We start from the raw sequence: 15472 nt of genomic DNA on the forward strand, positions 1-15472 counted from the left end.
AAAATTTGGGGATCAAAGGTCTCTTCTATTAGTCTGGTGCATTTATTTATAGGTGTGATGTGCCAATGGAATACCAGTTAGGACACCATGTTGTTGCCTCTACCTTGAGGAACGATTGCCGATGTTGTTAGTCCGCTACCAGTTTCACCAGAGGGCACTATAGGTTTGCTCTCCGTCTGTTTCTCCGACCTGCCTTCCGTCCCACCTGTGGTTTTCCAGATCTTTTTTCCATACCCTTTAACATGTTGAACTGAAACTTCGTGCATTGCTTTATTATGACAAGTTGCAGAACAAGTTTGAGTTTTGGGGTGGTTTGCCAATTTTTAATGGAGTTATGTCCTTTTTGGACTCAGAATATATCACATATTTATACATATCCCCTTGCCATTTTAACATCGTGAACTGAAACTTGGTACATGGCTTTTGACATATTGAACTGAAACTTGGTACATGGCTTTTGACATATTGAACTGAAACTTGGTACATGGCTTTATTTATTAAGTTACTGCAACTTCTACAGTAGCTTTGCATACCGAAAACTATTTGTCCTACTGTATATGACTCACAATTGCTGAGTGCTTGGAACAAGAACATTCATTGGGCCCAGGAGGGGACATGTATTGCAAAGCAATTCCACTCTTGTTTAAAATTAGTTTTTAATTGTTTATGTTTGCTGATTTGCAGATATGTAAATGTGTCAAAATAATGATTAACCTTTTTTGCAGGTGTTTCCAGGTCACTTCACCCAAGTCAAGCCCAAAGAAACATGTGCTATGGCAAATGAGACAGAACGAGATGTGCATGATAAACTTGGGAAGGTCACCTGCTATTCATCAGCAGTCACTGCTGTGACACAGTCACTCAACCTTGCTACCGCTTTGCCTTTCGCTGGGCCAGGGGGCATTTCCACAGACTTTTGGGATCTCCTTGTGAAATTGGACAACATGAATGTGAGTCGGAAGGGGAAGGCTTCAGTTCACCGTGGGACAACTCCACTTGGCTTGCCAGAGTCTGAAGGGGCCCAGAACAGTCTTGAGACATCTCCACTTGGACAGCTCCTAAATATGCTCGCTAACAGTGTTATTCGCCGCAGCCCACTACTCACTGAGAAATTGCTTCGACTTCTTTCACTGGTATCCATTGCACTACCAGACAGTGGCAAGGCCACAAATGGTGCAACTACAAACACCACGTCGAGCACTACAACGACAACAAGTACTACAGCACCAGTGTCTTCAACTGCAGTTGGAAGCAGCTCAGGTAAATTTGTGATCTAAAACACCCAATGTCAATTAATTTTTAGGTCATCTCATCTCGATTCTCAAAGAGATGAACTTATAAAATGGGTGATTATGTCCGGATGTCTTTCTGTCCATCCGTCCGTCCGTTAACTTTTTGCTATTTTTGCTGCTCCTCTTATCACCCGGCTGATTGTTCTGAAACTTGACACATGAATACAAGAAAGTAAGCCTGGTGTTGGCTTAGCGGTTAGGGTGCCGGCTTGGGATCCTAGGATCCTGGGTTCGAATCCCGGTCGATCGCTGAATTAACGCCAGGGGGGTTGACTCAGCCTGTCATCCTTCCGAGTACCAGCTTGCTGGGATGAATGATCACGGTGTGTACCCCGATTTAGAATAGGTACACTGTATCCCTGCGCATCGTAAGAGGCGACTAAGGGTTGGCGTCAGGAAGGGCATCCGGCCATAAAAACATTGCCTCAAACAGGGAACCATGATTGTCATGGGGCCCGCAAGGCTAACCCCTGCTCTCGCGGGGAAAACGGCCTTAAAACGATCATTCATTCATTCATTCAGCCCGGACAATCACTCATCCTTTGATTTTTTGATTTCAGATCATGGGGGCTCCCGGGAATGGGGGGAGGGGAGGTACAACAACCGCGAATAGGGGTGGCGGGTGGGGGGGGTTTGATTTTGTATTTGCAGTATATATTTTTATGCCTCCGCTGACGAAGTCGTCGGAGGCATTATGTTTCCAGGTTGTCTTTCTGTGAGTTTTCTTCAATGTGTGAATGAAACCTTATTAAAATGCATTGGCTTTGAGCCACTGTCTTAAATATAAATGTAACTTCAATGACTTGTCTTTCCCAACTACGTATGAAGAAAAATCTTAAGGTGAGTGCATTGACTTGAATCTTACTTTTTAGCAAGCATTAAAAAAGGTATTTTTGCTTTTCAATGCCAGGAGATTTGAAAGCAGAACTTGGAGAAAACATATTTGAGAGGTTAAACGTTTTTGGAACTGATACTTCAGTTTTGTAAATATGAGGTTTTGAGACTAGAATCACCCCAAAATATTTTGCTTTTCTAACCTTGCAATAGTGAATATGGTGCTGGCCAGTAAAGCTGGTGATGTGACGCCGTTTGTCGAGCCTGTGGCAGCACCAGCGGGCTTGATGGAACGACAGCTGCAGCTTGCAGTGGAGGTAAGGGACATGCATATGCTGTAACATGTTTGGGGGGGGTGGTGGGATGATCGGTCATGATATGATGTATTACAGTACTAAAATGAGCACCGTCCATGCGTGCGTGTCCGTCACGCTTTATTCTAAAGGGTTCCTGCTTTCATAGAAAAAAAAATAAAAATGGTACCGATGGAAAGCTGGTAATCAATTAACTTGGAACAAAAATTAGTTTGCATTTAATCGCAAAAGCCCGGCTTTCCAGAAAGGAAGCCGAATAAGAAGAAAACCGAGCGAGGAGCTTTAATCTTGCATTTGCAATCGTACACCGGCATGGACATGGAAGGAGCACACAAAATTATACAATAGTATTGTAATACAGTAGATGAAGCAATAGAAAAATGTATGAAGTACACAAGAGGACACACAACAACCACGACGGTACCAAGAACAACTACGTGGTATAAAATGTCCTTTTTATTTTTTATTTTTTTTCGTGCTTCACTTCATTTTACATCCTCATTGAGACTCGCAGATAGACATGCAATGTGTTTGAAGTACAACATGCTGTCTTTTTATGAAATCCATCAGTGGAGCGACGGGTAGGCATGCTTCGTGTAAACCATTTCTGTTTTTACATTTTTTTTCTTTACCAATGCCTGCACTGCCTTCTGCACATGCATCACCCATTGTTCATGCTTTTCAATTCTTGAATGTATTTTTCCCTTCATCACTCAGGTGCTAACGTCACACTCATGTTCAGAGGAGAGCTTGGAGGATGCAGCTAATCTGCTTCTGCAACTTTCCCGTGGCGAGCACGCAACACGTGACACTGTGTTACGGCTGCTATTAAATGGAGCACGACAGCTTGGTCAAACTGTGTGTCAGCAGATCGGTATGTCTGGTATTGCTGTTGCTTCTGGCTCGTGTTGTTTGTGTACTTTCTTCATATATTTACTTGCTTGTTTTCTTACTCACCTGCCAACTTGGTCAAATATCAGTATTGCCATAGCCATTTGTATTTTTTGGCAAAAGTCCGATGCATTTTTTTTGCTCCAACCACAGTTATCGTTTGTTCATGGGTAATATCATGGGGTTTATTCTCCGGCAGGGATGCTTCTCGCAGAACTAAGGGAGTACAACTTGGAGCAAGCCAAGAAAGGAATGGATGATAGCCCTGCAACTGACCTGTCTGGTTCAGATGAGCACCTGCACGGGGCTAAAGTGCGTGGACACATGGTCAGTAGGTAAGTACTCAAGTGTGGTTCAGCCTATTTGTAAATGGGCACCGTATCAAAGTTGTGCCCATGTCTAACATTAAATGTAAAACTAACATGAAATGTGAATATACTCCAGAGCTAAACGGACAAGGCTCTGATTAAGAATCTTGGGTTTTAATGTCTAACTGCCAGCCATTGCGGAAGACAGTTTATGAGAGATGACAAAGAAATAAACAAGAAAGGGTAATGTGGAAGAAGGTTAGGGGCTGAAAAATGTTGGTGATGCACTCTTGTATCCCAACATGATGCATTCCTACATACACCATCACTAGAACCCATGATATAGTTACTAATTGCTTCAAAGGAAACCAGAAGCACCCAAACAGCTGGAAAATATTTTTTAAATGATTGGTGTATGGAGAAAAACAAGTCAGTAGTGCAAGGGCAAAGGGAGTTGAGAAGAGAAAGGGTAAAAAACAGACCAACGTAGATTGGAGCGGCAAGTCGAATCAACACCCATCTTTTTATCTGGAGTTTTTTTTTCTTTCTTTCTGTCTTTATTTCATGCTCTTGTAGGACCTTGCATGTACATCACACGCAGGGAAAATACATTAGGAGACATAAATTGCTTTTGCATGAATTAATAAGGACATGAATAGTTAATGGGTTTGTCTATAGTGTATTATAATACGGATTTTCCACGTGTTTTACTACACCTCCAATTAACCACTCATGTATATTTTACAATGCACGTCTGTGCGCACACAATGGGTTGAGCATCTCGGTGGCATTACTTTTGAATTGTTTGGTTAAAATATAAGAACAACAACAAGGTTTACCAACACAAAGTTAATTGAAGCTGCTTGTTAAGTTGGTGATCACATAAAACAAGTTCATTTCAAAGTATACCAGACTTTGTGATATAATGGTTAGAGCATCCACTCTGAGTCTGGGAGGTCAGTGGTTCGAACCCCAGCCTCGTCATAACAACGACTTAAAAATGGTACATGCTGATTTCTTGCTTGACTCTCTGTATTTATCAAAGATGATCGTGCTATAGTCACAACTTGTGACAAAATTCAGTAATGGGTCGATTGGGAAACGCGCATTTAAAGCACCCATATAAGATGAACAGCGCGATTGGGAAACCCTCCCCATGGTTATATGTCACCCTCCCCACGGTTATATGTCACCCTCCCCACGGTTATATCAGAATGAGCTGATTCGTCACACGGTCACGGATTGTTTAACCCCAATACGGGGCCTTTCAAAAATTATGTAATGCTATTTTCTTCGCAATTTAAGTTACATAACGCTTGATTACATAACGTAACGCTTGATTTCTGACATACCATGCTTTCCGACGGGCTTCATTAAACCTTACTAACAATTTTTATTTGACATACGATTAGATTTTGTCTGGGTTCCTCATCGTGAGTAACACTCGATCCAAACGAAGCCAATGGAAATCTGATTCAACAAACCTTGACAGTGTACAAGCAGTAGAAGTCCACAGGTCTGATGTCTTCGGCCCACCAGAAACCTAAGATGGTGGCCATATTATTTGGTCTGGGTGCCATGGTGGGTGGAGTCGAGCGATAAATGTGGGTGGGTCCAGCAGCTGTCCGACCAATGGGTGCACATGTCAAACATTGGGGCAATACCCATGGCACTCACCTGGTAGAATAAACAGTATACTGCACCGACTAAAGGTATTTTAAACCAATTTCAATGGTTGCGAGAAGACAGGGCAGCATGTAGAATCATACTAACATAATCATAAGACTTTAAAGAAACAAACAAAAAATTACCTATTTTAGGGGACAACCCTCCCTCCCCCAACCCCGTATACCTCCGAAGACCCCAATTTTTATAATGGCTTGAACTATATATCTATATTATCTATATAACTATCTATTATCTATCTATATAACTATTAACTATTATCTATATAACTAGACTATAACTATCTATATATCTATTATCTATATAACTATATATCTATTGAACTATATATCTCCATTGGTACATCATGGGTGATTCATGTTGTCGTGAAGTTTCTTCGAAATTGCATGTATAGTTTCTGAAAATAAAGCAAATACCTATTTTGTGGGCAACCCCCCTGCAAACACCTAAAGGGGCAGATTCATTTTAACGCTGCGAACAAACTTTGGTACACCACGGGTGGTGAAGTTTGTGGTGAAGTTTCATCAAAATTATGAGTAGTTTCAGAGAAGAAACCAAATACCTAATTTGGGGGGTCAAACCTGGACCCACTTTGACCCCGCCCACCTAGAGTCCCTGTATAGAGAGAGTTACGACAACCCGGAATTATAAGCCATTTTGTTTCCATTGTTTGCGCCACGCACTAGTGCACTGCCCGCTAGTGTGTATACATTGTGCGTAACCTAGTACAAAATTTGAGTGCCTACATTGTGTAATTTGTGATTTGCACCGTGCCCCTCGCTTTTGATATGATTTTCTCTTCGTCCAAGATAAGAATCGGATTTTGTTTGTTGCAATAATCTTTGTTCAGAAATGTAGTTTTATGTTGGGAGGAGAGGGGGAAAAGGAATAAAAGGGAAAGAGGGGACAGGAAGTGCCTATCATTTTCTGGACTAGCTTGCTCTTTTGCGTCTTACTTTCTTGACTAGCATGCATGCACACAAAGCCCACAATGTGAACATTTTCAAATCTCTGTTAAATACTCATTTATTTGAAAATGCCTACATCTGATTATATCTTTGGTTTTCTTCTTGTATAATTTGTATTTGTATATTCATCTCGTTGGCTTTCTTCTCTTTTGTAAGCGCTTAGAGGCTCCTGCAATTTACGCTATATAAATTCCTATTATTATAACAAGATTGCCTTAAAACCGTCTTGACAAATGACAGAAATGTTGATTTTAAATATGAAAATTAAAAAGTAATTTAACTTTTCATGTAGGCGCACCGGGAGAAATACATATGCACAATTAAATTGTAATTATATAAAAGGCCCAGAAATTGTAATCCAGACTTGCAATGGAAGAGTATGCATGTAAAACATACCCGTTTTTCATAGCAATGTACAATTAGTTGGTTGGTGAACATCTAAACTATTCCAAATTACATACATGTACATAATAATAATAACAATAATAACAGTATTTATATAGCGCCTTAGCATGAAATGAACAAAGCGCTTCACAACATATCTTGAAGACTACAACTTACATTACACAATCTTAGAAGAATACGACTTAAAGCTACTTTTCAAAAAATACAATTAAGTTACTTTGGGAATAAATGTGTTTTGAGTTTTGATTTGAAAGTTTTTATGTTGTGTGAGGTCCGAATAGTTATCGGTAGTTTGTTCCAGAGGGCAGGTACTGAGTTGCAAAAGGCTTTGTCCCCGTATGGCATATGAGTTCTATTGCAGACAAGGAGAGTCTTATCAGCGTGTGATCTTAAGTATTTGGCGTCATTTGAATGAGTGTGAGTATTAAAGACAATACTCACATTATTAAGTATTATTAAAGACAACAAACAAAGCCAGACAATAAAATAGAGCGTTCCTCGTATGTATTCAATGCAAGGCCAGAAACACGCGAAGATCGGGCAGGAAACAACATGGCGCCCACAGACCACGTGACCAATTTTTTTCGGACTCTTCATGTCGCAACTCTCTCTATACAGGGACTCCATGCCCTCCACCCCCCGTATATCCCCTTAAACTTCGATTTTCTTCGTGCCATGAACAAACTTCGGTACATCATGGGGGATGAAGGTTGTGGTCAAGTTTTATCGAAATAGTATTTGTAGTTTCAGAGGAAAAAGCAAATTCCTATTTTGGGGGGTCAAACCCGGATCCACTTTGACCCCGGTAAACCCTCTTAGACCCAGAATTTTTAATGCCGTGAACGGACTTTAGTCACAACACAACAAATATCATTTGTGCCAAGTTTGGTCACAATCCCTTCAGCGGTTTCGGAGAAGTTGCAAGTGTTTACGGACGCACTGACGGACGGACGATGCGCCATCGAATAAGCTCCCATGAACTTCGTTCCAGGTGCAACAACGACTTATACACCTTATACATCTATACACCGTCAATTAACATTGGGGGACGCTTCAAATATGTACCAAATTTTTGGGATTTGACCCCCGGTTCATGCCCCAGGGGGGTGGGCACTTAGGTATCACTAAGGTCCAAACAGAAGATTTTTTTTTAAAATCTCAACATTTTGATATTGGTTCGTTCCTTGTGGAACGTTTTACAATCTTTCAACTTTGCTGTTGGTGGAAAGTGTGGGGATTTGCGATGGTGTGCCATCGACTTCAGGCTAGTATAATGTTTTGCAGCCATATTTAAAATAGCCTTGAGCAACAAGTGAAGGCACTATATTTGTCAAGGAACTTAAACAATCTCTGTTGGAAGCTTCCTTTTTATAGATTTTTCACTATTTACCAATAAATGTACTTTCATGAAGAATATCGTTGTTCACATTGTTTGTGTTCATTTTTAAGCAGAAATGGGGACTTTATAATTGAATACAGTGGGCTCTTGCCCGTAGTGGTCGAATGACGTGAAAATTGCCAAATTTCAACTTTCCAATTGGAACATCTTTGCAAAAGATTAATAAACTGGAATATAATCAATATTCTTAATGTACTTGTGTTCTGTGAGTGATGTTTTTCTCCACATCAAGTATGTCTATCTTTGTGAGAATTTAACTTGTTTGAGATTGCTCTTTATGGACTGGATGGAAAATGTGGCCTTACTTTTACTCCCAGGTTTGATCTCTCAGAAAATGTGGTGATTGTGGCCTCCAACAAGCGTTCTATAGCGGCACGTGAGCTCCAACTGCCCTCTATGTCACTACTCACATCCAAGACCTCGAGCCAGAAATTTTTCTTGCGCGTTCTTCAGGTCATCATTCAACTTAGGGATGCAGCCAGGCGAGCCAACAAGAAAGCCAAGCCGGCGACAAGGCAGGGTAAGTCGGTGTAATGTGCTCATTTTTATTTGCAACCTTGCGCTCCATTACTGTCATGTTGTTTGCTGACTTGATATATCTTATGTCTGTTCAGTTGGATTTTCTAAAATTGTGGAATTTTTTTTTTTGGGGGGGTCACCAGCTTCTGTACCACTCTATTGCAACACCACACTATTTACCCTGATCCACCATAGGTTCTGGAACAGCAGCGTGCAGCATCCAGGCAGCAGTGCGGCAACTTGAGGCAGAAGCCGACGCCATAATGCAGCTCGTAAGGGAAGGGAGAAGGCAGCTGCAGCAGCCAGCGCTTGGCGTGAGGCCTGGGGGATGGGTTGATGTTGAGACAACAGGAGTGTTATGGGGCACTAGGCTTGCTGAAAACTGACCTCGCCAAGACAGGGTTCATTCCTCCCCTACCTATCCCCTCCACCACCTCCCCCGTTTCCTGTCCAATGCCTTATTCTCGCTGTAAAAGTTATATGACAAACAATTCAAAGGTTTCGGCCTCAGAGCCATGTCACCATGTATGTGTATGTATGTATATGTATGTACGTAGTGTGTTCAAAAAGTATCCGACCTTTATTTTTCGTGCGTAAAAAAAAAAAGAAGCTAGGGAGGCGTTGATTGTTGCACGTATGTAGGCGATCGTAATGCACACGCGTGAAATTTTTCCCACCTGCAGAAGCTGTCATTCGACGGCAGACCGCCGATGAGTGAGGACATGTAAGTGAGCGCCGTCGGATTTTCGTTTTTGACAAAATGACGGAAAAACTTGAACAACGCTACTGCATCAAATTTTGTGTTTTTTGGCCTCGGGGATGTTGGATGCTTCCATTGTGATGACTGCAACTTGGTTTCTGGGTCGTACCCATAAACCCAGGACTCATCGCCAGTGATCACTGTGTTGAGGAAGCTGGGATCGCTGTTCACAGTCTCCAGCATGTCCTGTGCGATCTCCAAACGAAGTTGCTTCTGCTCAATCGTTAGCAGCTTTGGTACGAACTTCGCTGAGATTCTCCTGAAGCCCAAATCCTCCTTCATAATGGAATGAACGGTGTTGAATCTTGCGGATCGTTTCCACTTGGGAATCGCCAAGCTTTACACAAAATTTGATGCAGTAGCGTTGTTCAAGTTTTTCCGTCATTTTGTCAAAAACGAAAATCCAACGGCGCTCACTTACATGTCCTCACTCATCGGCGGTCTGCCATCGAATGACAGCTTCTGCAGGTAGGAAAAAATTCACGCGTGTGCATTAGGATCACCTACATACGTGCACCAATCAATGCCTCCCTAGCTTCTTTTTTTTTACGCACGAAAAATAAAGGTCGGATACTTTTTGAACACAGTAGTATATTCAAGAAAGAACCCCTCAGCACATACATAGGGGAGGGGTAGGTGCAGACTGGAAGTTTGGGACGATTACACCTCACCACCACGTAATTCAAAACACCTCACCACCAAGTAATTCAAAACACCTCACCACCAAGTAATTCTAAACATCTCACCATGAAGTAATTTAAAACACCTCACAGCCATAAAACACGTAATAAAAACACCTCACCACCACAAAATTAAAAACACCCCACAGCCATAAAACACGTAATAAAAACACCTCACAGCCACAAAATTAAAAACACCTCACCACCAAGTAATTCAAAACACCTCACCACCACGTAATTCAAAACACCTCATCACCAACTAATTCAAAACACCTCACCACCACATAATTAAAAACACCTCACCACCACGTAAATCAAAACACCTCACCACCATGTGATTTAAAAACACCTCACCACCATGTGATTTAAAAACACCTCACCACCACATAATTCAAAATACCTCACTACCACGTGATTCAAAACCACCACAACGTTATTAAAAACACTTCACAACCACGGAAACAAAAGTTTGAGGGAGTCGTTAAGTGACAACACAGACACTGCCCAGATGTGTAGATATATAGATAAATGACTGTACCCGAGTTGCCGTTTTGTCATGGTTTAAACCAATCATAATTCAAACAATTATTTTGCACAAATGTATTTGTAATATACGTGATATCACATTTTATAAACAATTGAAGTTGAAAAAAAATAATTTTTCCCAAAAAAATTCCAAAAAAAATAAAAATATATATATTGGAAAATTAAAAAAAAAAAATACCCTTAGGACATACCGATGTGAGAGATATGTGCATACCGGAAGTTTGGTACGATTTAACAAACGTTTGAGAAAGTAGTTCAGTGACAACACAACACAGGACAGATATATATATTGTTGCGGATTCAGGGGTCGGCGCTCCCCTTATCAAGGGGGGGGGGGGGGTTAATCTCCTTGTCCTTTTAAGCTGGCCGTCCCGAGTCCTGGAAGCTACAACGCTACTCCCGGTCGGTCTTGGGTAGGGTGATTGGTCAATTTGGGTCCCAAATACCTAATTACCAACACCGACCGCGAGCAGGGAAATAACTCCCGCTCGAACCACGGATAAGATGGAAATTGCCGAGCGGTTAGCAATCCGCGGCCCGAGCCATTAACAAAGACTAACCCGATTATAGCGGTTCCAAAATCGTGCCACAGGTACTCAATGGAAGAAAAGATGGAGGCGATCGGATTAGGGAAAAACCAAGAAAGAAGGTAAATTTATTAACAACCAAAAAGAAGAGGAAAGGAAAGAAATATACAAGAAGAAGAAGAAGAAGAAGCAGGACACAGGGCAGGCTTAACTATACAGTCTTAACTTAACACCCCAGGACAAATATACACACTCACACGGGATTGTGGTGGGTAGGGTGGAAGGTCCAGGTAGATGATCCAGGCTCCAATCGACCCCTGTCCAGGCTCCGGTTCCGCAGGTGAAACCCGGCAGGCAGCTCTGCGTATCGTTGGCGCGCGACCGGACCTTACATATGGCGGGGGGGAAGTCCTTCGCAAATGTGCGCTCTTGGATCAGTCCTTTCAATAAGCGCCCATACCCACAAGTTCGTTATCAGCCCTCTCTCCCAACGAGTCCGTTGTGCGCAGTTCTTTCGGAAGGAATCCGTTTGCAAAGCGCGAATATCCTCCAGTCCTTCAATAACGACGGTACCCTGCGCAGTCCGTGTTCCCCAGCGAGTCCGTGAAAGGGCTTGGCGATCGCGCTAATATAATGAGCTTTCAGATCAATCCGCGCGCTTGGAAACCACGCCCGCCAGCGAGCTCACCTCAGCCCTGGTTGGTTGGTAAGGGCTTACCGGCTCCGCCTTTGATGGCTGGTTGACAGGGCCACACCTTGTCCTTCGCGCTCCGCCCCCTTCTTCCTCGTGCTTGACCGCGTGGTTAATGGCGGCGCCTGAGCGAACGCTCAGCGAGGCAGCGAACGCTGCTAACAAAAGGCGCGTAATAGAATTGGGAGAGAGAGGTTGGCAAAATGGCCGGAATGGATTGGGACCTATTCTTATTTAATTGATGCAACGCAGATTCAACTATTGGGAACACGGCCTTATCTGAAACACATAATAATGAAATAACTGGGATTTCTAAGGTGACCTGTGTTGCTGTGGCCTAACTATGGGTGCTACCTTTGACCTTTTAACGATGAGAATTATTTACAAGTATTTACACAAGTGAGGGTTCAAAAACCGCAACTATATATATATATATATTAGGGTGGGCTTCAAAAAATCAAAATGCAGATTTTCTCCGGGACATGCTCTATTTCTGTTCCTTTTGGTGTCAAAGGAAACCACACCAAATTTGAATGGAATCCAATAATATTTAGGGGTGCCACATCAGTGATGAATTTTCCCCCATGCAAAAATAGGAATTCCCATTTTTTGGGCTGTATATACACAAAATAAATACATAATTATATATATATATTAAATATAATATTAAAAATAAATATATAGTAAATATACATTAAATAATAATAATATATATTATATTATACATTATATATACAATTATACAATAGACAATTATACAAATATAGACAAATATAATACATTAAATAATATATTAAAAATAAATATATATTAAAATTTAAATATAATAAATAAATATATAGTTATACAATATATATACATTATAATTAAATATACATTAAATTTATACATAAAATATACATTAAATAATAAATATACATAAATACACATTATACATTATATATATAGTTATATACAATATATTATACATACAGTTTTGAGACTTCCTATGATCACTATCTGGGCAATTTTCATGCATGTTTTGTACAGGTTCCCGGGGTCAGGGGTACGCTTTTTTAGTGTGTAATATGTAGGCCTAACTTATTGACTGTGGCTCTTTTGTAGAGAGTGACCCTGTGGAGTAAGAATTAACAGGATTTTACCCACATTCTTGCGTATTTTGCAGATATGGCATGTGCTAGTACCAGTGTTTCATTGAAAACTCGGGCTCAGGATAATGTGTATCTCATTGGGTCCACTTCTGGAGATGCCATCAAAGGTGCCAAGCTCCCGACTGTGCATCAATCTCTTGTCCTGTTTTTCCATCACCTGAAGAAGGAGAATTGCATTGCCCGGGAGAGTGCAACCCTCACCATTGAAGAGGTTGTGAAGTTCTGGGAAAAAGCTCACCTACCTACAACGACGAAGCAGCATTGCATCCATCGTTTGGAGAGGCTATATGAAGAATGGAGGAGCCTCCAAAAAGGTGCAAAGCGGGGTGGTGCGACCCAAGAGAAAAAGGAAGCATCCTTCAAGGCCTCCTTGAGAAGACGTTTGATCTTAGGCATGCAGATTCGGAGGCCATAATCACCAACCCCGAGGACAGGAAGTTTCTTCACGATCAATTCTCAGAGAGGAAGGCTTCAATGGGATCTGTAGACACTGTGTTGGAAGCAAAAACGAAGCGAAAGAAAGAAAGGGAAGAAAAGGAGAAGACTAAGGCAGAGAAGGAAAATAAGAGACAGGAAATGGTCATGAAGGGTGCTACTGCTATGGAAGTCACAGACTCAGACTCTGACTCTGAGACCACGGCACAGGCTGGTTCTTCATCATCTGATGGTGGGATATCTCGTCCCAAGAAAAGAAGGCCTATCAACATTGTCACTCCTGAAGTCGCAGCTTCTTTGGATCGTACGAAAACAAGTGACCGAATGGCTGTCCACAACTTGGCATCCATTTGTAGAGCAGTAGGATGGGATCCTGCAGAGCTGGCACTGAACCGATGGACAGTGCGGCGGAATCGCATGATGCATCGATGCAAAACCATGGACGAAATAAAAGAAGCATTTCATCATAATGTGCAGGGTCCTTTAGTGGTCCATTGGGATGGAAAGCTTCTTCCCGATGTCACTGGAGATTTTGTGCATGTGAAGGTGGATCGGATCGTCTTCCAATCCTTGTGTCCAACCAGTACCATGGAATGGAGCAGCTGTTGAATGTTCCCAAGTTACCTGACGGGGGAGGAGAAGCTATGGCAACCGCTGTAGTGGACACACTGAAGAGCTGGAACCTTGTGGGCAAGGTGAAGGCTTTGTCTTTTGACACAACGGCCAGCAATTCAGGTGTTCGTGGAGGGGCTGCTGTCCTCATTGAAAAGAAGCTACAGACTGAACTAATTCATTTGGCTTGCCGCCATCATGCGCACGAAATCATTCTGGGAGATGTTTTCACCACTCTTTTCGGTCCTTCATCAGGCCCTGACATCCAGCTTTTTAAGCGGTTTCAGGCGGAGTGGCCGTCCATTGCCCATCACCAACCAAAAAATGGATTCACAGATCCTGATACGGCAGCTGAGTTTGCACAGAACAATGACATGATGGATGAAGCTCTGGAATTTGCTCTTGTGTGTTTGAAAGATCAGCAGCCACGAGATGATTATCGTGAACTCCTAGAACTGACTGTCATCTACATGGGAGGAATCCCACCTCGTGGAATCCGGATCATGGCTCCAGGAGCAATGCACAGAGCCAGATGGATGGCAAAAGCACTATATTCACTACAGGTGTTCATGTTTCGGTCAGAGTTCCACTTGACACTTCGAGAGGCGAGAGAACTCCGAGCCTTCAACATTTTTGTCTGCCTTGTGTATGTACAGGCTTGGTTTCGGGCTCCACAAGCTATTGAGGCTCCCCTGAATGACATTAACCTCTTCAAGAAATTGGAAAAGTTTGAACAAATCAATCAGAAGATGGCTCAGGCAGCCTTGAAGGCACTTGGCCACCACACGTGGTACATGAGCCCAGTACTAGTGGCATTTGCATTCTTTGACACCAGAATTGACAAAGAAAGCAAGATCAATATGATTGAAGCATTGAAAAATGACGGTGAAAACCCCTCTCCAAAGAGACCAGCTATCAAACGAGGAACCGCCCTGTCAATCGCTGGCCTCATAACAAAACACACCAAGCATTTCTTCAGCATCCTAGGGACCCCAACTGATTGGATGGATAAGGATCCTGGTTCATGGGAGCAAGAAACCAGCTTTCAGGAAGCAAAGAAAGCCGCCAGTGGCTTAGTCGTGGTGAACGACAGGGCAGAAAGGGGTGTCGCATTGATACAAGACTATAATAAGCTCCTTACAAAGGATGAAGAGCAAAAGCAAGCTCTGCTCCAAGTTGTTGCTGCTCACAGGAAGATGTACCCCGATGCCAAGAAGGCAACAGTGGTGAAACAGGCCCAGAAATAGGAGTTACATTTCTCATTATATTTGGGTTTTTTAATATTATGTGATATGGTGTCTCTTCATTTTATGAACTGAACATTTGGATTGTTATCATTGAATTTGAGTTTTCATAGCAATATAGTGCTATTTGTGCAGCTATTGTAACTTGTGTTTGCTAGAATACAAAGAAAGTGAGTGGAGGGTGGATTTTCATAAAACAAACTTCTGGTT

The 15472-nt window shown here is 42.1% G+C and overlaps 1 protein-coding gene across 8 annotated transcripts in view; it reads left to right on the top strand.

Moving 5' to 3' along the window:
- The window catches only part of HUWE1 (HECT, UBA and WWE domain containing E3 ubiquitin protein ligase 1), a 334325-nt gene that overhangs the window by 287394 nt on the left and 31459 nt on the right, over nt 1-15472 (top strand). For 5 of the 8 annotated variants that reach the window (XM_068112748.2, XM_068112750.2, XM_068112749.2 and 2 more), the window contains 6 exons: nt 726-1260; nt 2340-2443; nt 3158-3314; nt 3531-3666; nt 8415-8617; nt 8812-8930. In XM_068112748.2, the coding sequence (XP_067968849.2) occupies nt 726-1260; nt 2340-2443; nt 3158-3314; nt 3531-3666; nt 8415-8617; nt 8812-8930 (1254 nt within the window). Of the gene's footprint in view, nt 1-725; nt 1261-2339; nt 2444-3157; nt 3315-3530; nt 3667-8414; nt 8618-8811; nt 8931-12985; nt 13158-15472 lie in introns of those variants that run through there. The other 3 variants (XM_068112754.2, XM_078776065.1, XM_068112756.2) reach the window with 2 other exon arrangements.

This window comes from Myxine glutinosa, chromosome 4 (assembly GCF_964187855.1).
Source record: "Myxine glutinosa chromosome 4, kmMyxGlut1.1, whole genome shotgun sequence".
NCBI lineage: Eukaryota > Metazoa > Chordata > Myxini > Myxiniformes > Myxinidae > Myxine > Myxine glutinosa.